Here is a 27334-nt window from a genome sequence, read left to right as displayed (position 1 = left end):
TGTTCCATTTGTACACAGCCACAAACCTGGCACTGATTGTCCACAATTTCACTGCAACCACAGATCTGCCAAAGATTTATCTGTATGTGTGACAGGGCCTTTAGGCCTTAATGTTCTAGAGGCAGAAAAATCAAACAAACTGAAGTGCTACCCTTCTAAGGTTCATCACTACCTCTGATGCTGCTCTATTGATTGTGTACAGCCTTCAGTGGTGTCATCATGTCATCCGTGTTACAGCCAATCACTAAATTCAATAGCCCTGCACAAGCTGCTAAGGTCAGTGATTGGCTGCAGTGCTGTTTACAGGCTGTCACTACTGTGGTCTGTAGACAAATCAATGGAGCACCGTTGAGAGGTAGCGCAGGACTCTAGGAGAGTGAGTAACAGATCCCTTTGTTTTTCTTTTGGCTCTTTTAACCTCTGGAGTGATAATCTTTAAAAGGGCATACCAAAGCGGAAATGTCTTAAGCATAAAGAAAAAAGAATGTGCATAAACAAACAATACAATGAAAGCTGTGTGCCTACCGCTGTCCACACAAGTGACATGTATGCGGCCTGTGGTTGGTGTGCGTCATTGCATGTCTGCTTAGATCTTTCTTATTCCTGGAGGCAAAACTGCATTGATTGCAGCGGTGTGGCCGGAGAGCAGAGTGAAGAATCATGTGAGCCTGGCAAGAAGACAGGAAGAAAGTCAGACTAATCTAAGAAAGTCAGCAAATTCCCAGCTGAATATACAAATGTAATAACAGCAAGGAACCGACATCTAGGATGCTGGGCGAGCTACAGTCCTCACATCTTACCCTCACATCATCCCATGTTTCAGCAAAGAAACTCCCACAGTCCGGACATTTAAACCCGCTGCCTCCTTCAACGTGGGCTCTTTTGTGGCTCTCCATTTCTGCACGTCCCCAGAAGGCTGAATTACAAATTTTACAGGAAAACTTTTTTGTTGTAGGTGGAGGCTGATCGGAGGAGTCCTGTTCAAAAAAAAAATATCATTAAGACATATTCCTGGGAAAAAAATATTTTTTCTTTTTTGGCGGGTCTTACTTGTAGCTGCTGTGACTTGTCCAGAAGCTGTACAGCATTTTTGTCTCTCACATTTTCTGCCATTAGCATATGAGGAGATTTAGGGGGTACATCGCTCTCACTAGAGACACAAAAATAAAGTGTTACCATTACTTCTATTCACAATGATGCCATATCGCATTCCCAAGGATCAATGCTAAAGCCCAAGTATACCTGCACAATGGGGTTTGCATGTTGTCTGCATTTATAAGGCTGTATTCTGCAGTTGTGAAAGCTGTATTGATTGTGATCTGCTGTACGGTACCATCGTAGCCTGCCTCTGGCATGCCAGTCTCTCCATAACCAGCCTCTTGTACTTCCGTCACTTGCCTTTCATCCATGTGCAAAGTCAGAACCTGAGCCATTTGTGGTTCCTGAGATGAAGCTTCTGGTTCTTGACCGTCAATGCATTGTGCTGATTTTACTACAGCCACCTGTAATGGACCAGATAAAAGGTTTGCTTCAGCTGACCCCTTCTTATACATGTACCCAACAATGCAGCCCCTTCTTTATATTACTATGGGTGCACTCATACTAGCGGAAAGCATCAAATACAATATGCTAATGTCATTTCATTCAAACTCTGCTGTGAGTGTGACCGAGTGGCATTTACTGTGCTCCACTTCTCCAGCATATGAGAATCAGATCACAAGTGCGGAGAAGATGGAGAGACTAATTTCTCCATCTTCTCCATTGCTTGTCCCCGTGTATAGCGCACTGCACTCGGTTGTCATCCAAATGCAGTCCGATATTTCACTCACACCCATAGACTTGTATAGGTGCGAGTGATCCGAGACCTGCTTCTAATTATTATTTTCTTATGCTGAATCAGCATGAGAAACATATTGCTGATTGGCACTGCTCCATGGTATAACACTGGATAGCACTTGTCATAGTTATATACTAGCTATACGCCAGTGTGAGCACACCCCAAGCGTAACATACTTGTAAGGCTCCTCCGGGACCATCTCTTTGGGCGCTCATGTTCAAAAGAAGATCGAGAGCTGCTTGAGTGGCAAGTTCATCACCTTCTCCACCTACAATAAAAACGTGCCCACAAACCATAAGTGATCAGATTTTTGTCTCCTACCTTTGTTTTTTTAAAAAAGTACAATTACAAATTGCATTATATTTTTATTATAGATCATCAATGCAGCAACAAAGGAAATGATATAATCTCACCTTGTTCATAAATGATAGTAGCAGCTTCTAGTGTATTCTGCGCTTGTCCTCCATCTTGGGCGGGATGGTGAAGCATGTGATAGGTAAGCTCTGTGGGTGGATTCTGTATGAAGAAGTGAAAACACCAAAATACCAGGATTTTCTAGTGTCCTCCCATGGTTTTATCACATTTCCATCATGTCAATAACTGCCAATTAACTTATTTTCCCAATAAAATGGCCTCTAATAGTCACCAATTTCATGTGTAAAGGTTGGTTCTATGGATAGAGCAACTAAGCAAAATATACCAACTTACACTGATACAAATTGATCCAATGGAGTAGTGCTAAATGGCATTCACATCACTTTGCTCAAACCTGATATTGGTTTACGCAGAAGAACTGCAGTGACACCAAGCACTACATATAGAATAGCAAATGCATTTACCATTCAATCACACACTGCTCTAGGCACTCTATATAATTAAAAGGGACCACGGAAATGATGGTTAATTAACTGTTCTATCTGAAACAGAGACTAAACATTTTAGGATCACATTGACCCATATACAGTATATATACATATATACACACACACACACACACACACTATATTTTATTTATATACATACATACATACATACATACACATGAAATAATGCCCTTCCCTTTACGGACCTCTGCTTCTTGTGTAGATGGAGTTTGAGCCATTGGCTGTTCATGCTGCTGTTTCAGCTGTTCAATCTGTTGAGGAGAGAAAAAGGGCCGGCGACGGCATGTTGTGTCCTCTGGGTGTCGCTGCACCCACTCCTGGTACAGTTCGGCATGTCGACACTTAACATGGAGACGCAGGTTTTTCTTGTGCTTGGTGGTGAAGTGACAATACTCGCAGGCAAAAGGCTTCCCAGCTAAAAACATGAACGAAGACCATCACTTTCCATGATACATCCAAAACCCCTATGGGATAGTCTAAAGGCTGCTTTACACGGTACGACCGATTGTGCAATTTCACAATCGATCGTACCCGCCCCCGTCCTTTCTGCATCACGGGCAAATCGCTGCCCGTGGCGCACAAAGTCGGTAACCCCAGTCACACGTACTTACCTCTCGTGCGACCACCCTGTGTGCGGCGAACGTCCACTTCCTGGAGTGGGAGGGACGTTCGGCGTCACAGCGACGTCACACGGCCGCCGGCCAATGGAAGCGGAGGGGCGGAGATGAGCGGGACGTAAACATCCCGCCCACCTCCTTCCTTCACATAGCTAGCGGCGGCCGCGTGACGCAGGTGAGCTGCTGTTCATCGTTCCCGGGGTGTCACACGGAGCGGCGTGTACTACCACGGAAACGATGAACAACTAAATTAAACGATATTATGGAACCTAGCGAGTAGTACACGACTCACGATTTTTGAGCGATACTGAGTCGCTAGGAGGTGTCACACAGGCCGGCATCGCCAGCGACGCCGGATGTGTGTCACAAAAACTGTGACCCCCGATGATCTATCGCACGATAGATTGTCTGGTGTAAAGCAGCCTTAACACTTTATTACTAAACCTACCTGCATGTTTGGTTGCCTGGTGAGTGAGCAGGAAATCCTGTCGGAAAGTATGGTATTTGCACTGGTTGCAATTAAAGGGTTTGTCGTTCATATGAGTGAGCTGGTGGTTCAAGAGCTGCTTTCGGTCTTCACACATGTACTCACAAAACTCACATTTATACCTGTGAGAGAAAGCACATTAGATATGGGAAATGCTTTCGAGTAGTGCTGTATTTTAGACCATAAGCTAAATTCTGCCTGTAGGTTTAATAGCTACATTACAAACCAAAGAAGAACAATTTATCAATAGCACATCACAGCTAATAGATCAAGTGTCTTCCCCAAATTCAACATGAAGTGGCACTTCAACATCTGCAATCTCAGAATGATTCACCCAACATACTTATTCACCTCCAGTATTTAGTAGAGCAACTTTATGTGAGCCTTAGCCCCTTCCTTGTGGGAAACCGCCTCCAGTTCAACAATATTCTTGTGTTTGCAAGTTGCAACTACCTTTTTCAAAGATTTTTAATGAAGTTCAAGCCAGAAGACTGGTGGCCACTCTAGAATGTTCCAGGAATCCATCTCAAAACAAGACTTGGTGGGCTTTGAGGTGTGCTTGGATCAAGGCTCAATGATACAAAAAATTGATCTTTCTGATAGAAGGCATGTTGAATTCTCCCAAAATTTTTTGATAATGATTGGATATATGTTGCCATTAGCACACTACAAGTTTCCAATGCCAAGGGAGGAAACGCAGCCCCAGATCATTACTGAACCACTATCACACGTCATTGTAGGCATCACTGAGACACCACCACACTTCTCAGTAGGCAGCGTATACTTTATTCTTGATCCTTCAGACATTATGATGATCCATAGGTCTGAAAAGTTCATGTTTAGTTTCTTTCCTCCATAGATCAGAATTTAGAAACATCTCTGACTTATTAATATGGTTTTGTGCATATCAGAGAACACTTTAGTTGTGTTTTTTAATCAGTATAGTATGCGCAATGAAGGTTGGGTACTGAGAGCTTCAGCATTTAGTATGTACCTTAATGTACAAACTGAAACCCCGATGTCTGCTGCTACCACATCTTGCTGCAGTCTTTGCGGTCACTCTGGTAGCAGCCGGCAATAGCTTCCTCTTTTGGCTATGTCTAGTGTAGCCAGTGTTCTTCCCACCATTTCTCTAGGAACTATCAAACCCTTTGCTTATCTAACTGTACTCTCTCTTGTTCAAAGGCAATGATCTCTTTTCGTAACTCTTCGGACCACACTTATGATTGATTTCTATTGTTATATTTTTGGCATACAATCAAATATCACAGTCAACAAACCACTAGCCAGTCCAGGTTGTTGATGTTTTAACCTCATGCAACAAATAAAGCCCTACATTAGTTGTATTTGAGAAAGACTTGTGCCCTTATGAGGGATTCTATTCATGGGGTTGAATAATTCTGAGACTGTAGTAGTCATTAAAAGGTCACATTTTGTAATGAATGTTAAAAAAACACTAGTTATATTAGTTGAGTTTAACCTGTTCTAGTTTGATTGTAATTTGCAAAGTAGGTTTATTAGCAAAATGTACATTGGAGTTGGATGATTTAGATTGCAACTGTAAGACGAGGCCAGTGCTCATGGAAGGAGACGTTGCAGAGAGCAACTCAAATTGGGTGAGCACAGAGAGACCTAGCCTTGTTATATGCTTCTATCCATCCTTTGTGAGTATAATAAATTATCATATTATACACCAGTCTAAATGTCCTATGGACTAGAGCAGTGTTTCTCAACTCCAGTCCTCAAGACCCACCAACAGATCATGTTTTCAGGTTTTCCTCATTCAGGTTTTCAGGCTTTCATTAATGTTGCACAGGTGATGGAATTATTCCTTATCTAACATTGAGGAAAACCTGAAAACATGATCTGTTGATGGGTCTTGGGGACTGGAGTTGAGAAACATTGAACTAGAGGTTGTTTACATTCTATCTAACAAACCTCACAATTTTTGCAGATCTTAGAAAAACACATTTTTGTAATCACTTATACTATATACTAAAGTTCGACATATGCCTTGGTCAAATAAGGACCATACAGGAGCTCGGCTTGTTACAAGAAAGATCATGTGATCTCTTGGTGCCCTCTGCACGGCCTTAGCCTCCAGTGGTGACATTAGTCACAGGCAGCTCTGAGTCTGTGGTTTTAACTTGTAAAATGTAGAGTAAAAAAAAAAGCCTTACATTGAAAGTTCTTTTGTCAGGAAAATATAATAAAACAAGTTAAAAAAAAAAAAAAAAAAAAAGTATAATATATATATATATATATATATATATATATATATATATATATATATATATATATATATATATATATATATATATATATATATATAATATATAAAAAAAAAGGAGCAAAAAATACTGCCTAGTACAAACCAAACAGTACTGTACCGATTCTCTGCGAAAGATAACAGATACCTGTACCAGAAAATCTTTGAAGGTAATATAGTCGTGGTCAAAAGCGTTGGCACCCTTGAAATTGTTCCAGAAACTAAAGTATTTCTCCTAGAAAAGTGTTGCAATTAGATATTTTGCTATACATTTTTTTGTTTCCTTTGTGTGTACTGGAACAACACACACAAAATAAAACAAAAAAAAAACGAAAACAGAAGAAAGGCAAACTTGACATATCATATCTTTTGGATTATAAGGCACACTTTTCCTCCAAAAATTTGGGAGGAAAATGAGGGGTGCATCTTAAAATCCGAATATAGCTTACTGGGAGGTGGAGAATTGGTGGGGGCTGTCTAATGGCTGTCGGGTGCCTGTCGGTGTGTGTGACCGGCTGCCTCTCTGTGCCAGCGGGTGGCCTGCTGGCTGCCACTCTGTGCGGGCGGCCGGCTGGGGCTGGCTGCAGTGTTTGTGCGGCGGATGTCCCAGATGGTCTGTCCATGATCCGGACTTCAAATGATGGAGCTCTTGGATGAGAGCTCCATCTGCACACAAGCCGCTCCAGGCGCCATTTCTTTGAAGCCCGGACCGTTGACAGAGCATCTGGGACACTCGCCGCACCGGCCTGCTCCACCACACAACCACCGCAGCTTCCGCTGCCAGCACTGACCTGCTAATGCGAGCACTGACCCGCCGCCACTGCAAGTACAGCCTTTGCCTCCTGTGACCCCATTCTACCACCGCTGCCGCCCCCCTCTGGAAAGACAACACCAGAGTATAAGATGGACCCCATTTTATTTTACCTTTTTTATCTCTAAATTTTGGATGCGTCTTATAAAACAAAAAATATGGTAATTTCACACAAAACTCCAAAAATGGGCAATACAAAATTGTTGGCCCCCTCAACTTAATAATTTGTTGTACACCCTGTGGAATAAATAACTGCAATCAATCACTTCCTATAACTATCATCAAGCTTCTTACACCTCTCAGCTGGAATTTTGCAAACTACTCCAGGACGCTCATATTTGAAGGGTGCCTTCCCCCAACAGCGATTTTAAGATCTCTCCATAGGTGTTCAATTGGAATTAGATGCAAACTCAATGCTGGCAACTTCAGAACTTTCCAGTGCTTTGTTTCCATCCATTTATGGTGCTTCTTGAAGTATAATTGGGGTCACTGTCCTGCTGGAAGACCCACGACCTAGGATGCAAACCCAGCTTTCTGACACTGGGCACTACATTGCGACCCAGAACCTTTTGGTAATCTTCAGATTTAATGATGCCATGCATACAGTCAATGTGACGCCCTGGCCTATCAGGTCATCACAGGGTATTGTGCAATCTGCCCTTCTGCACAGTATCCACCCTCCTTGGTTACGGATCCTGGTCCTTTGGTGTTGCTAACAGCTTAGCCAATTAAAATCCTAGGAACACTTCCCACTTGAGACTACGAGACACACCATTGGGGGGCCTGAAGGGAATATGGCCGCCCACATGGGGGTTGGTGAGGGAGAGTGAGGAAAGTGACAGTTGAGCAGTGGAGTCGAAGTGAGACAGTGGAGAGTGAAGGAGGTGAAGTGACTCTCAGAGGGAGAGGTCACGGAGCAGGGCTCCTGAGTACTAGGTGGCAGACGTTGGTCTGGGCTTGGTAGGAGCTGGAACCTGGTCACAGGGGACAGTGTCAAGGGGCACGGACTGCCGAGGAGGGCAGCCGGCAGCCTTGAGCTATCGCCGGGCAGTGGCCAGGGCATGACGGGGTACGTAGACCCCAGGCCGGAAAGTAGCTTTATGCGTTCTGATAATTTACCCGACAGGGGTGAAGACTTCAAGTGTCATCCCCAACCCGCTCCAAAATCGGGGTACTAGCGCACCAATGGGATAGGACTTTCCCAATACAGTCCAAAGAAATCATACGTGTGAACCCTGAGAGCAAGCTCACTCCGTTAGCCATACGGGTGAGCGGGACCCGAAGAGTTTTATACCAACGGGTCCAATAGAGACGAAGGTGCCAAGGACAGGGCCACAGGCTAACAGCAACACCAAGGGCACGGATCCAAGCATGCTCCCCGCAGGCTGCAGTGGTGCTCAGAATTCTGGTTTACAAGCTGTCGGTGTAGTCATTCCAGGACTGAGTGAGTACATTGAAGACCCCTGTTCCTATCCCTCCACGGCACCCAAACACCATCCCAACCATCAACGGGCCCCCGGGACACAAACCCCCTACCCACGGAAGGGTTAAACATCAAGCTGCCACACCATCGTCATCGGGCTCCCCAACGGCAGCGGTGGTACCTCACATTACCACGCACCGTGGGTGGCATCACAAACTTTCCAAAAAACCCTGTATATACAGTATCTCCCCCCCTTTCATTTATTCGAGTGGCCGCGCGATCCCTGGGTCCGGAGACCCCTCAAGCCACCGTGGATCCGGATCCGAGCAGTAACAGCTCGGCTGCTCGCACAGGGCAGTACATCAAGGCACCCAGTGCCAGAGGCAGTAACACAACCCCAAAACATCTTTCAACCTCCACCATATTTGACTGTAGTTACTGTGTTCTTTTCTTTGCAGGCCTCATTCCGTTTACGGTAAACAGTAAAATGATGTGCTTTACCAACAAGCTCAATCTTGGTCTCATCTGTCCACAAGACGCTTTCCAAGAATTATTTCAGCTTCCTCACAATCTGCAATCTAACTTTTTTAATGTCTGTGTCAGCAGTGGGGTCCTACTGGATCTCCTGCCATTGCATTTAATTACTTACATTCAAATGTTGACGGAAAGTTCACGCTGACACTGATGCACCCTGAGCCTGCAGGACAGCTGGAATTTCTTTGGAACTTGATTGGGGCTGCTTATCCACCATCTGGACTATCCTGTATTGCAACATTGCATCAAGTTTTCTCTGCCATACACGACCATCGAGGTTAGCTACAGTGCCATGGGTGGTAAATTTTTTCATTGTTGCCCACCATGGACAAAGAAGATGTCTGAGAACAAGAAGATCTCTGGAGATGCACTTTTAACCTTGAGATGGTTGATATATTTCAACAATTTTCATTCTCAAGCCCTCAGACAGTTCTCCTCTTTATGTTCACCATTCTTATTGTGGCACACAAAGCAAACATTTCTCCTCTTTTTATCTGGTTTCAGGTATGATTTTCATATTGCCCACACGTCTTTCTTGCAACAGATGAGTTTGAATGAGCATCACATGCTTGAAACAAAGTTGTTTTTTTATCCAGTCTACTTTTTCAGTTTTGAGTGAAATGATGTCCAATTTGCCCTTTTTGCCTCTTTTTTTTTGTGTGTGTGTCCAATACAGACAAAAGAAATAAACATGTATATAACATAACATGTGTAATTCTCTGGGAGAGATTCTTCATATTCTGGAACAATTTCAAGGGTGTCAACACTTTCGGTCATAACTGTACATCATCAGCAAATAACCCATTATTGAAATTAGTTTTTTCATTTTAGTGGGGGTTTTTTATGTTTCTTATCTAGTGATGGGCAGACCCGGACTGTAAAAGTCCGGATCCGCGCGATTTCAAAGGTGCCCAGGTTCTGGACCCAGGCTCGGGATTCCAGATATTGATCCGGATTTGACACTCAGGAAATTAAAAAAAAATAAAGGAAAAATAAAGAAAAATAAGAATGAAGCGAGCGCTTCATACTTACCGAGGCTCCATCGCGGCTGTACACTGCTCCAGTGGCCTCTCCTTCACTTCCTGAGCCGCTCATCATTGCTCATCCATATGCACTGCTTTTCTCACCTACCAAAAGTCCTGGCGTCTGTGATTGGTTGTAGTTAGACGCTGTAGCACAGGCTGGGGGCACATCTGACTGCAACCAATCAAAGGCGCCAGGACAACCGGTGGGCAGGGAAAGCAGTGCAACTGTCTGCGGGTCAATATCGTGGTAAAAAAAATAAATAAAAGAATTGGTGCAGGGTCCCCCCATATTATGATACCCAGCACAGATAAAGCCTAAAGCTATAGGCTGCAGCCCCCAGCCATGCGCCTATCTTGGCTGTGTATCAAAATAAGAGGAACCGCATGGATGCTTTTTTTTTTTCTTTTTTTATTATTTAAAATTTTTTAAAAAAACGGCGTGCGGTCCCCCCAATTTTGATACCCAGCCATGATGCAGCCCTACAGCTGCGAGCTGGTATTCTCAGCCTGGTAAGTCCCATGGTTATTGGGACCCCCCCGACTAAGAATAGCAGCCTACAGCCGCCCTGGAACTGTCGCATCCATTAAACTTATATGAGAACCAGAATCTGGCCCGGAACCGGATTTTAGAAACTGGATCACCGGGCTCAGCCAATCCCGGTTATCTGCGAGTCTGCTCATCAATATTCATATCCCAATCTGTGTTTTTAAAATTTTTTTGTAATCTAGCAATTTTCCCACTCTTTTCTTAAACTTAAGCCTGCTTTACACGTTACAACTAATTGTGCACCCGCCCCCATCGTTTGTGAGGCACGGGCAATTTCTTGCCCATGTCGCACAATGCTGTAACCCCCCATCTTACATACTTACCTTCCATACGACCTCGCTGTGGGCGGCGAACATCCACTTCCTGAAGGGGGAGGGACGTTTGGCGTCACAGCGACGTCACACAGCGGCCGGCCAATAAAAGCGGAGGGGCGAAGATGAGCGGGACATAACATCCCACCCACCTCCTTCCTTCAGCATTGCTGGCGGGACGCAGGTAAGCTGTGTTCATCGTTCTCGGGGTGTCACACGTAGCGATGTGTGCTGCCTCGGGAACAATGCACAACTGGACGTTCGATTTTTAGAAAATGAGCGATGTGTCAGCGATGAACGAGAAGGTGAGTATTTCTGCTCGTTCATAGCTGTCACATGCTACAATATCACTAACGATGCCGGATGTGCGTCACGTACGACGTGACCCCGCCCACATCTCGTTAAATATATCATAGCATGTAAAGCCCGCTTAAAGCTTCTTGTTTAAATCTATTTACGCTAATGTACATGTGGATTTCCTCTGACCCTATATTTTGTACTGAAGCAGGTAATGAACGTGTACAAAGGTCATTGTGAAGGGAAGGGGGAGCTGGGCCATCTGTGCTGTCCCCTATAGTGGTTGGTGGATTTTGTTTCATGACATTTATATAGTTGTTGTACCTATAACTGTAATCCTGCCTGTGATGATAATAACACTGCTGAAAAGTGTTTTGTGGAGAACAGAAGTTATAATGTAAAGTGGCCCTAGTGGCCAGTGTAAAAATGACAAGCTTTCTATATGTTATATTTTTTTATACAGATTGTGATATGAAAAAAAAATACCATGCCAGCACCAAAAGGAGAGATATTAACACAACAAATAATACAAATTGCCAAGAACACATTTAACACAATCCTGATTAGAAGGGGTTGTCAAGGTTTATTTAATTGATATCCCATCCTTAGGATAGATCACCAATATCAGATCAGTGGGGGTCCGCCAATCATCAGTCCCTAGCGCCAGCTGGAAGTGCTCAGGTGCATAGCTGCACAGCACAGATCCGCAGTATAATGGTCATGGCCAGGTACTGCCTATCCACTCCCTTATTGAAATCAGTAAGGGGCAGATGTGCAGAACCCGGTCGTAGCCACTATACAGCTGACCGAACTGCGCTGGGAACAGAAAAATTGGCGGGGAGTGTTGGGGGTCGCATACCCACCGATCAGATATAGCATTAGCCATTAATGTAAAAGTTATAGACAATCCCTTTAAGTAATAAGCCATTATCTTATGATACAGTCCCTATCATAAATTAATAATCAGCAGAAAATCAAAATCGAAAAATGATATGACATGGGCAGCAAAACCAACATGGAGATCAATAAAATCCAACATTAACACCCATGAAAATGAATGCATAAACAGGCACTGAAATATGGTCAATATATATTAAGAATAACTGAATCCAAGGTTATGTGCACATGAGGAAGATGTCAAATGAATCGGATAAATGTACAGCCTGGAGACGGGAAATCAATGCATTTAATACAGCTAAATATTTAAAGGCTGATCCATTTAATTATAAAGTAGTTAATGATCCACAGGAAGAAACGGCCACATCTCAAAAATTACATTAATAAAGGCTACGACAAAATACACAAATCGATAACAGTGACCTCATGCTATAAAGGCCGGGCCAAAATAAAAATACCAGAACACCAAATAATAATGCGGCTTCCAATGGCGGGGCAGAACACATTACAAGTGGAAGTATAAAGGAAAATCACATGAAGCACATTACTGAAAAACAGTAACTGGAGAGACCGGTATGAGAGCGCCGACTAATCAGAGTGGGAGGTAAGAATCAAGACGCTATTAATGGCGGCATATTAAGTGTTAATAGTTTACAGAAGGTAGCAGCATGTGCAACGCCAGAGCGAATAACATGGAATACTGAGGGCTATTAACGAAGAAAGAGCAATCAAGCTTTAATTAGCTTTCATCAATCTAGGGTCCGCGCAGCAATAAAAGCTAAATGATGAGTGGTTGCGGTGGGATACTACACACTGGCGCCAGTACATTTTCTTATATATAAGCCGCGATTTCTTTCAGACCCAAGCAAAACATAAATAGAAAGATATACCTGAACCGAATAGTATATTACCTGGGAACCTAGAATGCAGTTAACTAGAAATAAATTAGGAACTAGTAAAAAATTCCATTTCACTATCCAAGGGAATTGGTCACCAGGTTTTTGCTATTTGATCTGAGAACTGCATAATGTAGGGACAGAGACACTGATTCCAGTGGTGTCACTTACTGGCCTGCTTACTGTACCCTTGATAAAACCACTATTTTACCACCAGATGATTATCATTGGGGGACTAGTAAATCTACTGCCAGGTAGTCCTCTATATTCATGAGCTCTATAATCCCATTGAAATGCATTTTGGTCATGATTAAGAGCACACTGTTGCTTGAAACACATCAAGGTCTTGACATTTGATGTTGTTTTATATTATTTTTTTCATTAAAGTAGTTTTTTAATCTACTGTGGATGTTGGACTAATAGTTAACCCTTGCAGCATTCTGGCTTCAGCTTACATAGTAAAAACCTGCTGACAGATTCCCTTTAAGCCTTTATCCTAAGGTGGATAGGGGTCATGCAACCTTTACAGAACCAATCTAGGCCAATGATTTTTATGGGAACGGCTTTTTTAAGATACAAAGAAATATTTTTGCATGTTCACAACACACATTTTTTTCTGACTTCCTGATAAGAAAAGCAAGTCAAATGTTGAAGAGAAAGCATTAAACCTTCTACCCAACATTTTTATTTTTAGGACTAATGTGTAATTGTACGATTTAGAATATGCACAGAATATGAGGTGGTGTGGATATATTAAGCCGCTCATAAGACCAAGTGTGCTTAGACATCCGGTATCTCCAGCTGTTGTTTATGCTCCGCTGTACGGCACATTCAGAAAACCACAGAGCGAGCCTTTTGTGTGTAACTGCGATAATAAAAGCGGTATTATAGTAACAAAATAGACTTCATATTGCAACAGCTTATGTATGAATACTGGGGTATTACAATAGAATATGGATGGATACAGAGATATCTATACATCTTTAAATATCTCTATTAAAAAAGCATGAAATCATTTAAATCATTCACTTGCGGAGAGGTCACAATCATATAATTACCTGTTTTCTTCCACGCAGTGCAGGTGAGTCAGAAGATGATTCTTAAATGTATACCGCTTTTTAAAGGCTTTACCGCACTGCAAGAAGACAAGCGTCACAAGTGAGGTTGGAAGACAATGAGCCATGTGTGTGCATATGTAGTTGAGCTGTCCGTGTGCTCATGTAGCTGAAATGTCGGTGATCACGTGTAGCTGAGCTGTTACTGGCCCGTGTTGCTGAGGTACCTGTGGGCCAGTGTTGCTTAGCTGCCTGTGGGCCCGTGTTGATGAGGTGCCTGTGGACCCGTGTTGCTGAGGTACCTGTGGGCCAGAGTTGCTTAGCTGCCTGTGGGCCCGTGTTGATGAGGTGCCTGTGGACCCGTGTTGCTGAGGTACCTGTGGGCCAGTGTTGCTTAGCTGCCTTTGGGCCCGTGTTGCTGAACTGCCTGTGGGCCCGTGTTGATGAGGTGCCTGTGGACGCGTGTTGCTGTCGTACCTGTGGGCCAGTGTTGCTTAGCTGCCTTTGGGCCCGTGTTGCTGAACTGCCTGTGGGCCCGTGTTGATGAGGTGCCTGTGGACCCGTGTTGCTGAGGTACCTGTGGGCCAGTGTTGCTTAGCTGCCTGTGGGCCCGTGTTGATGAGGTGCCTGTGGACCCGTGTTGCTGAGGTACCTGTGGGCCAGTGTTGCTTAGCTGCCTTTGGGCCCGTGTTGCTGAACTGCCTGTGGGCCCGTGTTGATGAGGTGCCTGTGGACCCGTGTTGCTGAGATACCTGTGGGCCAGTGTTGGTTAGCTGCCTGTGGGCCCGTGTTGATGAGGTGCCTGTGGACCCGTGTTGCTGAGGTACCTGTGGGCCAGTGTTGCTTAGCTGCCTTTGGGCCCGTGTTGCTGAACTGCCTGTGGGCCCGTGTTGATGAGGTGCCTGTGGACCCGTGTTGCTGAGGTACCTGTGGGCCAGTGTTGCTTAGCTGCCTGTGGGCCCGTGTTGATGAGGTGCCTGTGGACCCGTGTTGCTGAGGTACCTGTGGGCCAGTGTTGCTTAGCTGCCTTTGGGCCCGTGTTGCTGAACTGCCTGTGGGCCCGTGTTGATGAGGTGCCTGTGGACCCGTGTTGCTGAGGTACCTGTGGGCCAGTGTTGCTTAGCTGCCTGTGAGCCCGTGTTGATGAGGTGCCTGTGGACCCGTGTTGCTGAGGTACCTGTGGGCCAGTGTTGCTTAGCTGCCTTTGGGCCCGTGTTGCTGAACTGCCTGTGGGCCCGTGTTGATGAGGTGCCTGTGGGCCCATGTAGCTAAGTTGTTTTTGGGCTAATGTAGCTGAATCTGAACTGCATTTGTGCATCAGAACTGCGTGTGTGTAGCAAAGCTGCATATGTGTAGCAAAGATGTGTGTACTGTGAGTGCATGCACATAAAGCAGACCTGTGTCAGCAGTAAAGCTTAAAGCTGTGCATGCAGTAATGTTGTGCATATGTGTGTGCTGCAGAGTGTGCACATCAGGTGCATGTGTAATGCTATATGTGTAGAATACAAATGCTACAGTGAAACACTAACAATAGATCAATTGTCTCCCTTGTCTATCCTACTGCACTAAATTAATAATATTGACCTCTCTACTGCTTTACAGTTTCAGAAAGAGGAAAGTTTTAATTAGGTATGTTTTCCTATTTTCTGCTATCTAAATCTGGGGTGTATCGTATGGTGCATCCTAAAATCTGAAAAATAGCTCTTACTAATAATTCGGCAGTTACGTGTAACGTACCTTGTCGCACATGTGTGGTTTCTCAGTGCTGTGTGTCTTCAAGTGCTGCGTCAACCGTTTCTGCATGGTGTACACACGATTACACACAGGACAGGGATAGCTGATGTTTTTTGCAATCTGTAGGGACAAAACAGAACAGGAATCTAATCCGAAATGAAGACTTCTCACCCACAACCTGGAAATTCAACTATGACTACAAGGAACCCTCAATGAGTAGTGGCTCTGATCTAGAATTCATTTGAGACTGCTTGGCCTTGGAAAACCACTATTCTGAGTCAGGGAAAGAAATCTGCAGCTAAATATTGTCCCCCAGATCATACACAGCCACATAGCTGATAATGCAGTTGTGCTACCGGTAGTACATAACTTGGTCTCAGGCTGCTGTTTGGCATAAAAAAGGAAGACTGACTGAGACTAAAGGGTTTTTATCATATACGGTAAGTTTTATTTGTTTATCTCTTTTTATTTCTTCTAGAGCAGGATCATAATGAAGAATAACACCTCCGTCATAAAGCTCAGGGCAGATACCCCAGAATTGATCACGTCGTCAACCCTGGATGATAGATATAGCTGATCCCTCTCGCCTTCTCCCCCTGCAGACCCATAACACATCTCGATAGAAGTTAACACTACTAAGGCTGGGTTCAGCGTATTTTTAGTCTGTTTGCACTAATGCACATGAGTGATTTACTATAAGTATAAGGGCCACGGATGAGAAAAGTGCACATAATTGCAGGTAGCTGCAGAACCAGTCCGCAATGCAGAAGAACATACAAAGCTGCACAAGGATCCAATCCAGGGGCGGACATATCATTTGTGCGAACTGTGCTGTCGCACAGGGGGGCCCATTGTCACCTCCAAAACATGTGGAATTGTGCATTATGAAGAGTTATTGGGCTGCAAAAGGCCTACTGTTCTTGCACAGGAGCATCCTTCTGTCTGTGTCCACCAGCGATCCAATCACATCCACAGTTTGCAGAATGACTGGCCCAATTATTACAGTGGCCATCAGAACTTGGCCTAAATCTGATAGCAACTCATATTTTGGTAATGTATCTTCTACAACATAAATCTTTGGAACTGCTGCTGCAGCAGATGAGGTATATTCATGCAAAAAAATTGTTAAAAAATATGAATGTTTAAAGGGGTTGTCCACTACTCTGACAACACCCACTCGATGACTATATTGTCCCATGGTAAAATAATAACACTCTCGCCTCCGATGCAGGCACCTTTCCACCAGTGTCAATGTAAGGATGTGAACTGGTTCCTGTTGTGTTCCTTTCCCTGAAGACACCAATCACGTTATTATAATGTCATGTGAATTATGTCTTGCATCATTGTACATAATGTGCCATGTGAACTGTGATGGGTAGTAATGTTTTTGTATAATGTCGTGCACTGTCCTGTTAGGGAGTTGAGTTCTGCCCAGCAGCAGACAGTGGGTATGGTCCGAGACAGTTAAAGTTGGGATTAGCCCAGAGTGGGAGGGGTTAGAATGTAGGGAAAAGAAGGGAATTTTGTTTACTTACCGTAAATTCCTTCTCTTCTAGCTCCTATTGGGAGACCCAGACAATTGGGTGTATAGCTTCTGCCTCCGGAGGCCACACAAAGTATTACACTTTAAAAAGTGTAACCCCTCCCCTCTGCTATACACCCTCCCGTGCATCACGGGCTCATCAGTTTTGGTGCAAAAGCAGGAAGGAGGAAACTTATAAATTGGTCTAAGGTAAATTCAATCCGAAGGATGTTCGGAGAACTGAAACCATGAACCAAAAGAACAATTCAACATGAACAACATGTGTACACAAAGAACAACAGCCCGAAGGGAACAGGGGCGGGTGCTGGGTCTCCCAATAGGAGCTAGAAGAAAAGGAATTTACGGTAAGTAAACAAAATTCCCTTCTTCTTTGTCGCTCCATTGGGAGACCCAGACAATTGGGATGTCCAAAAGCAATCCCTGGGTGGGTAAAAGAATACCTCGATAAAAAGAGCTGAAAACGGCCCCCTCTTATAGGTGGGCAACTGCCGCCTGAAGGAGTCGCCTACCTAGGCTGGCATCTGCCGAAGCAGAGGCATGTACCTGATAGTTTTTCGTGAAAGTGTGCAGACTCGACCAGGTAGCCGCCTGACACACCTGCTGAGCCGTAGCCTGGTGTCGCAATGCCCAGGAAGCATCTACGGCTCTGGTAGAATGGGCTTACAGCCCTGCAGGAATTGGAAGCCCACAAGAATGGTAGGCTTCAAGAATCGGTTCCTTGATCCACGGAGCCAAGGTTGACTTGAAAACCTGAAATCCCTTACTCTGGCCCGCGACGAGGACAAAGAGCGCATCCGACCGGCGCCGGGGCGCCGTGCGAGAAATGTAGAGCCGGAGTGCTCTCACCAGATCTAATAAATGCAAATCCTTTTCACATTGGTGAACTGGATGAGGGCCCAAGGGTAAGAAGATATCCTGCTTGAGATGAAACGGGGATACCTTAGGGAGAAAGTCCGGGACCGGACGCAGAACCCCTTATCCTGGTGAAACACCAGTAAGGGGGCTCTGCATGATAGCGCTGCTAGCTCAGACACTCTCCTGAGTGATGTGACTGCCACTAGGAAGGCCACCTTCTGCGAAGGGCGAGATAGAGAGACCTCCCGCATCGGCTCGAAAGATGGCTTCTGAAGAGTCGTCAGCACCCTGTTAAGATCCCAGGGTGCGAACGGACGCTCGTAATATGGGACTATGTGGTCAACCCCCCTGCAGGAACGTGCGGACCTGCGGAAGCCTGGCTAGACGCTTTTGAAAAAACACGGAAGCGCCGATACTTGTCCCTTGAGAGAGCCGAGACAAGCCCTTGTCCATTCTGGATTGAAGTGAAAGAAAGAAGGAAAAGTGGACAAGGCAAACGGCCAGGGAGTAAAACCCTGATCAGAGCACCAGGATAAGAAGATCCTCCAAGTCCTGGGCTAAATCTCGGCGGACGTTGTTTCCTTGGCTGTCTCATGGTGGCGATGACATCTTGAGATAACCCTGATGACGCTAGGGGCCAGGGCTCAATGGCCACACCATCAGGATGAGGGCCGCAGTATTCAGATGGAAAAAAGGCCCTTGAGACAGCAAGTCTGGTCGGTCTGGGAGTGCCTACGGTTGACCCACCGTGAGGTGTCACAGATCCGGGTACCACGATCTCCTTGGCTAGTCTGGAGCGACGAGGATGGTGCGGCGGTAGTCTGACCTGATCTTGCGTAACCCTCTGGGCAGTAGAGCCAGAGGAGGAAATACATAAGTCGAAACTGCGACCAGTCCTGAACTAACATGCCTGCCGCCCGAGCTCTGTGATCCTTGGACCGAGCCATGAATGCCGGGACTTTGTTGTTGTGCCGAGACGCCATTAGATCGACGTCCGGTGTTCCCCAGCGGCAACAGATCTCTAGAAACACGTCCGGGTGAAGAGACCATTCCCCTGGTTCCATGCCCTGGCGACTGAGAAATCTGCTTCTCAGTTTTCTACGCCCGGGAAGTGAACTGCGGAGGTGGCGGAGGCTGTGGCTTCCGCCCACAGTAGAGTCCGCCGAACTTCTCGGAAGGCTTGACGACTGCGTGTGCCGCCCTGGTGGTTGATGTACGCAACCGCCGTGGCGTTGTCCGACTGAATTCGGATCTGCCTGCCTTCCAGCCACCGCTGGAACGCCTTTAGGGCTAGAGACACTGCCCTTATCTCCAGAACATTGATCTGAAGGGAAGACTCTGTCGGAGTCCAGGTTCCCTGAGTCCTGTGGCGGAGGAAGACCGCTCCCCACCCTGACAGACTCGCGTCCGTCGTGACCACAGCCCCGGCTGGGGCCGGAAAGATTTGCAAGGGAAATAGAGGCGTTCTTGTTTAGGGACGTCGACCTCCTGTCCCATTTGCGGTGTCCGACAGAAGCGGACGCAGACGAATCTGCGCAAGGGAACTGCCTCCATTGCTGCCACCATCTTCCTTAGGAAGTGTGTGAGGCGCCTTAAGGGGTGTGACTGGGTCCGAAGGAGAGAGTGCACCCCTGTCTGTAGTGAGCGCTGTTTATGCAGCGGAAGCTTCACTATTGCTGAGAGAGTATGAAACTCCATCACGAGGCATGAGAGTGTAGGGCCGGCACCACTGTTGCCAAGACTTTGGTGAAGACTCGCCTGATGGCGAAACGCAAGAAGCGTTGATGCTCTGGTGCAATCGGCACATGGAGATAAGCATCCCTGATGTCGATTGATGCTAGGAAGTCTCCTTGGGCCATCGAGGCGATGACAAAGCGGAGAGATTCCATCCGGAACCGTCAGGTTCTCTGTCTGTTGAGCAGTGTGAAGTCCAGAACGGGGCGGAGTGATCCGTCCTATCTTGGTACCACGAACAAGCTGGAGTAAAAACCACGACTACGTTCTTGAAGGGGAACGGGGATCGCAACTCCTCCTGCCGTCGGAGTGTTCACCGCCTGAAAACGTGCATCGGCTCGCTCGGGGGGCGGAGATGCTCTGAAGAAGCGAGTCGGAGGACGAGAACTGAGCTCTATCCTGTAACCGTAAGACAGAATGTCTCATCCATCGGTCTTGGACATGTGGGGACCGCTCCCCTGACCTGGACCGCCATGCAGAAGAGGTTCTCTGGCTCTTCTGTGGCCTGTTGGACGATGAGGATTGGGACCTAGCTGAGGGTGCTGAGGTCTCTTTGGTTTGGGCTGGGTAAGCACGAGACCTTTCCTTTGGACTGCTCAATCGTTTCATCCAATTGTTCGCCAAACAATCGGTCGCCAGAAAAAAACAAACCGGACAAGAGCTTCTTGGAAGCAGAATCTGCCTTCCATTCGCGTAGCCACATGGCCCTGCGGACTGCCACCGGAGTGGCGGATGCTACCGCTGTACGGCTAGCCGAGTCCAGGACAGCATGCACGGCGGAGGATGAAAATACCGACGCCTGAGACGTCAAAGACGCTAATTGCGGAGCAGAGTATGACCGCATTAATCTCAGACCGAGCAGCTGAGATAGCCTGGAGTGCCCACACTGCTGCAAAGGCTGGGGCAACGGACGCGCCTATGGGTTCATAGATGGATCTCATTAGGAGCTCTGCCTGTCCGTGGCATTCTTGAGCGTTGAACCGTCAGCCACTGCTACTACTGATCTAGCCGCCAGTCAAGAGACTGGAGGGGCACCTTGGGACACTGAGTCCAACCCTTAACAACGTTAGAGGGGAAGGGACAACGTGTGTTATAAGGCGTTTAGTAAAAACGCTTGTCCGGGAAAGCCCTGTGCTTCTGGACAGCATCTCTGAAGCCTTGAGAGCCACGTCCGGACAGAGTCCTGGGTTGCGACCTCCGCCTCGTCCTCTATAGAGTCCTCAAGCTGAGACCCTTGATGAAGTCGGGAAAGATTCTAAGCAAGGCCGCTTAGCCGGTCTGGGACTGCGGTTCGTGCCGGAGTCCACCACGTAATAGCTAGAGGCCACCCCAGGAGCACGCTTCGCCGCAGACCGAGAGAGGCCTTGGGGCGATCCCGCAGTGCCCGGGGCCTGTGTAAGGGGCCGGTCTGGACTGCAAGCTCCTAGTATCTTAGCAGTCCATTTGTCCATAGCCTGAGCCATGGATAGTGAAAATGACTCAGAGTTTCTCAGCAAAACTGCTGACTAAAATGTGGAGCATTGTGTGAGTGTCAGCCTCCTTCAACACAAAGCATAAAAACTGATGAGCCCGTGATGCACGGGAGGGTGTATAGCAGAGGGGAGGGGTTACACTTTTTAAAGTGTAATACTTTGTGTGGCCTCCGGAGGCAGAAGCTATACACCCAATTGTCTGGGTCTCCCAATGGAGCAACAAAAAAAGACTGTTTTCGAGATAGAACGTCAGCTAAGGCCCAATGTGTAACAAAAACAGAGTATAGTCTGAAAGGTCATTAAGGTTACATGCAGAGGGTGACCCGTGAAAAATAGGAGAAGGGAGACCGAGAATGAGGCAGCGTGATCTAAAGAAGCTGGCACATACACAAACTAAACGACTGCATCAGGTTCAGAGACTGACCATTCGCATTGGAGTGACCTATTTAGAAGTTTCCAGACCAAAAGAATGTATAACCATCAGACCTCGTACAGCTTATAGCTCCCAAAAAGATAATAGGCCGAGACAAATTACTTTGTGAGACTAAGTGGCTGTCCTGGAAGAGAGTTCAAAAGGCATAGGAGAGCTTAAAGCTTGACTCTGGCCATGTTGGCAAACCCCTTACCTCTCTACTCTAAGAGGAGAATCAGATGCAGAACCCCAGGGAAGACAGGATGGTTTTCAGGTACTGTATTGTAGTGATAAGCTGGGGTGTACTGGAAGTAGCTAAATATGTGAGAACAAGAACACCTCAAATGTATCTGAAGACTGTATACTTAGAAATACTCTGTGTTGCCAAAACGTACGAGAAGTTATGTACCTGCTGCCTGGTGAATACAGTGGTCTTGGAAGAAATATTCGGTAAAACTTAGTTACTTAAAACTAAGTGGTGGTCTCTTAGTTGATAGTAGTTAACATCAGGTCCTGGCAGCCAGAGACTTTGGCAACATGTGGCCTAGATGGGCGTAGTGGCCCTACAACACTAATGCACACACCCCGCCAGGACCTCATTCTTCACGTAGCGTGCTGGAGTGCAGAAAATGCAGCCCTCACCCACGATTATTGCCCTGCCCCACGCTACATCAGCATTGGCTCTACCGGGGCTCATGTAACATAATCCCTGAGGCCAATCAGCAGCCACTTCATTGTCCCTCCCTTTGGATTCAATGGATATTCACAGGAATTCAGAGCTTCGGCTTATCTTCACTTCCTTAGGATGTCTTATTTGTCTGACGGATGGGTAAAGTGGCCATGATTGGGTGAGCCATGGGAGAGCCAGTGCCGACACCATTGGAACGATGCTGGCACCGGATGGTGTCCAGCTGTTACTATTTCACTTGGGGAACACGGGTTTGAGAAGGGGCTGTCTGAGTAGTGGACAACTCCTTTAAGATTTTGAGTACAGAAGGATTTTACTTCTGATGTATAAGGGAATCTGAGGACAAGGCAAAAACAACATTGTAACATTTGCTTCATTTCTTACCATTAAACATTTCTTTTTTCTGCAAGAAAAAAAAAAGTAAAAATGTTATAAGTGGTATCAGTAGATCATTAATCTATATAAAAGAAAGATATATACTTTTTATTCCAGTCTGCAACAGCAAATTAATCTGAAGAAGGAGCACAATGCAGATATAATTGACAGCTTGACATTCTGGTAGAAAGTTAACAAAGGCATAGAGCTGGTGTAAATCAATTCGCAGGACCAGATCCAGTGGTCGCGATCTGTGGATATTTTACGCTGTCAGGCTGAAGTATGAGCTAAATTTCAATTGAGTTTATATTTCCACATTTTTTATATTGTTTGGATGTTTTTTTCCCATTTATTTCCTATGTCTTCCTATATAGCGTAAATAATGAAATCGTGTAGCTTTAAATCACAATATAATATCATTTCAGCATCTGTTCTGCATTATCCACCATTATAGGGCAGTATTACAATAAGCGGTATCAACATTATAACTCCGGGAAGGGGGGTACCGGGACACCAAATTAACATTAGATAATTGAGAAAGATCAGGTCCTCCTTCCCCACTCTGCAAGCTCACTCCTGCAAAGATAGTCCACAGCCGGCGGTGTACATAGAAATCATGGGTCCTCATCGCAAAATACCCCCCCCCCACCAAAATAAAAAATAAATTAAAATTCGTCTGGTTCACATAAGAAAATGTCTCTAAAACCTTGCAACCCTTACAATATAATTTTCCTCCAGTTGAAGACCCTAGATTCCACTTTCATTGCAGCCATAACATATGATGTAAAAAAAAGTGTCCCACAAACACTGTATGATACCCCCACAGTGAATTCCTACAAAGTACCCCCCTGACACAATATGATGTCACTACTGTACTCATTTACCATCAAATTATGATGACCATGATTCCCAACTGTGATCCTATACAGCCCTCCATGCAGTATAACGGGCGCACAAGCACTAAAATGGCCACCCCACTTCTTCACACTGCAAAAATGGCCCCCACTAGCCATCCAAAAAATATACTGTAAAGGCCCCCCATACAGCCCTCTGCACAGAATAATGGATTCCACACAAACCTTCACACTGTATAATTGCTTGCATACAGTATACTGGCCCTAAACTACACCTCCATAAAGTATAATGGCTCCCTCATAGCCCTTCAAATATTGTAATGCCCACCACTTAGCCCCCTAAATAGTATACTGGCCTTCACATTGCCCCACAAATATTATAACGGTCCCCACACTAGTGATGTGTCGGTCAAGAACGATCCGACACAAAGATCCGGCTCCCTGCTGTGACTGACAGGAGTCGGATCCCCAAAGAGAGCCACTAAAATCTCTAAACGGCTCTTTTCGCCGCTGAAACCACGCCCACCCATGGCTAAACCCCGCCCACTCAACAATCTAATTGGTCTCTTGTAAGCGGGTGTGGTTTAGCTGTGGGTGGGCGGGGTTTCAGCAGCATTACTATAATCTTAAATATGTGTTCACCTGGGGTGAACACATATTTAATAAGGAGCCAAGAATGATCCGAATGAGCCACCTCTTTTTGGTGAGCGGAGCTATGGGAACCGGATCACCAAAAAGAGCCGGACTGCCATCACTACCCCACACAGCTTTTCATATAGTATACTTGGCCCCATAGTCCTCCACATAATATTATGCACCCCCCCATAGTCCTCCATATAGTATAATTGACGACACATAGTTCTCCATATAGTATTGTGCACCCCCATATAGTATAATGCACCTCGATATAATATAAAACACCCCATAGTCCTCCATATAGTATAATGCATAACCCATATTCCTCCGTAAATTATAATGCAACCCCATAGACCTCAATATAGTATAATGCACCTCATAGTCCTCCATATATCATAATACAACCCCATAGTCCTCCACGTATTATAATGCACCCCCATAGTTTTCCATATATTATAATACACCCCCATAGTCTTCCATATATTCTAATGCATCCCGTAGTCATCCATATAGTATTATCACCATTGGACAAAATGTACTCACTGACTTAAAAAATAAATAATTAAATGAATAAATAAAATACCTCTACTCTTTCCCCCACTGATTCGGTCTCTGCAGTGGTGTGTGTTCTGCGGTTCTATTCATCTCGGCACAGTGGGCAAGCAGTAATTACGTCATCACGTTCCTTTGCCGAGACGTCAGAGCACAGACACAGCAGAAGAATGATGAATGAGGGAGCGGATGCCAATACAGTTGAAAGAGTGATGCCTGATGGTGGCGGTGTCAGTCCTGGTACCAAGCCCCCGCCTCATGGACCCCATAGTGGCAGCATGGTCTGCCACCATGCGCGTTATGCCACTGTCCACAGCCCATATGATGTACACAAATGCTGAGCACTAATGTTAAGTCTCAACCAAAATGTCCCTTAAATACTCAGGTACTTAACTTAAGAAATTTACAATTAATTGGTCAAACAGATCTTACCGTTCTTGCTGGTGTACAGCAGAGTGTCTTAACACATCCTTCTTGTAGACACTTGTATAGTTACACTGATCACATTTGTGTGGTTTGTTTCCCAGGTGGTTGAACATGTGTTCCTTACAGAAAAGAGAATGTGCTTAATAATTAATATGGAAACTAAGAAAACATAAAATGTGCAACAAAAAGATTTAATGCTTCAGATGAACAAAATTATAGCCCAGTGGCAAAAAGTTCTTGGCACTGAGCTGCAATACAAAACAAAACCTGCAAGAAAGTAGACATGTTGGTGGGTTTTTTTCATTCGTACAGTACAAAAGATCTCATGATTCTACCGATCTTACTTCATCAATTTGTCCCACAGCCCCAGCCGTGTTCCTGCTGGTCTTTCTCACTGTCTTTTGTCTGGCTGTGTGACAATGGCTGAAGCAGAAGCCTCTCTGCTGTGCACTGTCGGCAGTAGGACACAAAGATCAGTAAACCCAACCCCTGTCTTTAGTGCTTCCACAGCGACAAATAGAACAGACCAGCAGGAAATTATCCCCTGTTCTGCAGGATTTCTACAAAACTGTTCATTTTAGGAATAAGAAGAAAATCGTGCAGACTATAATACACTATTGTATTTACTTCTATCATATACTTTGGGGTTGGTGTTCCTCTAATGAGCAGGAAGACCTGGCTCAGAGTTTAGCATTGTGCCTTGGAGGACAAAACAGTGTGTCCTCAATTGAACAGGGTTATTCCATACTCCCAAATCAAAAATTAGATTGCGAGTCCCAGGAGAGAGTAAATCTATTCTGTGTACGGCACGGAGCAAGGTGTTAGAAATCTAGAAATAATAAGAAACAAGAAATAAACGCAACGATATACAAGTATATCCATTGTGAATGATAGTGGGCTGAGATGTTAGCAGCTATGATTCAATATATAACACTCAGCCTATAAAGCATTACAATTAAAAAAAAAACAAAATTAACTATGGGAAAAATATCTTACTTTCAGAGAAGACCATCTCCGGCACTGATAGCTACACTGCTGGCACTTAAACATTTGAGGGTCACTGATATCATGCGAGTTTACATGGAAGGAATAATCTTCTTGTGTAAGGAACCTGGAGCCACAAACCCGACAGATGAACGGTCTGAGCAGAGGCTTAGTTGGAGGTTTATAGTACCTGTGTATAGAAGGGAAAATGAGGCAAAACCATGTATATGTGATGCTACAGAAGTCTAAAATGTGTAAACCTGCCAGGACTTCTGCACTTAATGCCTCCACCCCCGAGCCTGGTTTGACCCTCCAGGACAATTCTTTCGATTCTGACCAGTGTCACTTTATTTGATAATAACTCTGGAACGCTTCAACGGATCCCGGCGATTCTGAGACTATTTTTTAGCTACATATGGACTTCATGTTAGGCCCCCTTCACACGTCCTTGCAAACAACTAACGTTTTGCACGGTCCGTAGTGTAGGTGCGTATATGCCTCCGTGTGTGTTCTTGTTGCTGTTCGTATGCTATCCTGTGACATCCGGATAGCACACGGACAGCATGAACTTGTATACTTACATGTCTCAGGCACTGCTGTTACTTCCGGGTCCGCAGTCCGTGCAGTGAATATGCAATGAGCATAATGAGCGGGACCTGGAAGTAACAACAGAGGCACAGCCTGCAGCGCTAGAGGCAGGCAAGTATAAAAAATATTATTATACTTATATATATATATATATATATATATATAATATATATATATATATATATATATATATATTTTTTATTAAGTGACGTGTTTTTCTCCACTACACGTCATCAGTGTGCAGTCCGTGTGACAACCGTGCTGTCGGCAGAAAACGGAGATGTTGCCGTGTGGAGCACACGTACCATTTTTGGACACAACATTTTTGGATCTCTTTCTATTCTGATTTTTAAATGCAATCCCCCCCGAGATCGGAGGGGAAACCTCTATCCCGTCCTTCACGCTAACTGCTGTGAGATGAAAGATGTATGTAACCACAATCATCTCTGCCCAGTTCCCAGCACTTTGTAACCATACACCTCTGCAGCAAGACCAGCAAAGAGCGCAGGCTGTCTGCCATTACATGTCTCATAATACGCATATAATAGAGTTTACAAAATGATTTGTGCAGTTCTATACAAATACAGTGTG

The 27334-nt window shown here is 45.3% G+C and overlaps 1 protein-coding gene across 2 annotated transcripts in view; it reads right to left on the bottom strand.

Annotated features, from left to right (window-relative positions):
• The window catches only part of ZNF335 (zinc finger protein 335), a 137573-nt gene that overhangs the window by 10858 nt on the left and 99381 nt on the right, over positions 1-27334 (bottom strand). For both annotated transcript variants that reach the window (XM_075349752.1, XM_075349753.1), the window contains exons 9-21: positions 26168-26345; positions 25178-25290; positions 22713-22731; positions 15628-15744; positions 13894-13970; positions 3787-3947; positions 2907-3136; positions 2251-2353; positions 2014-2105; positions 1243-1502; positions 1051-1150; positions 801-977; positions 526-668 (exon numbers count right to left, since the gene is read on the bottom strand). In XM_075349752.1, coding sequence (XP_075205867.1) covers positions 526-668; positions 801-977; positions 1051-1150; positions 1243-1502; positions 2014-2105; positions 2251-2353; positions 2907-3136; positions 3787-3947; positions 13894-13970; positions 15628-15744; positions 22713-22731; positions 25178-25290; positions 26168-26345 — 1770 coding nt within the window. The remainder of the gene's footprint in view (positions 1-525; positions 669-800; positions 978-1050; positions 1151-1242; positions 1503-2013; positions 2106-2250; positions 2354-2906; positions 3137-3786; positions 3948-13893; positions 13971-15627; positions 15745-22712; positions 22732-25177; positions 25291-26167; positions 26346-27334) is intronic.

The sequence above is a fragment of the Anomaloglossus baeobatrachus genome, chromosome 5, assembly GCF_048569485.1.
Source record: "Anomaloglossus baeobatrachus isolate aAnoBae1 chromosome 5, aAnoBae1.hap1, whole genome shotgun sequence".
In the NCBI taxonomy this organism is placed as follows: domain Eukaryota; kingdom Metazoa; phylum Chordata; class Amphibia; order Anura; family Aromobatidae; genus Anomaloglossus; species Anomaloglossus baeobatrachus.
This window is presented reverse-complemented; position numbering and strand designations above follow the sequence as displayed.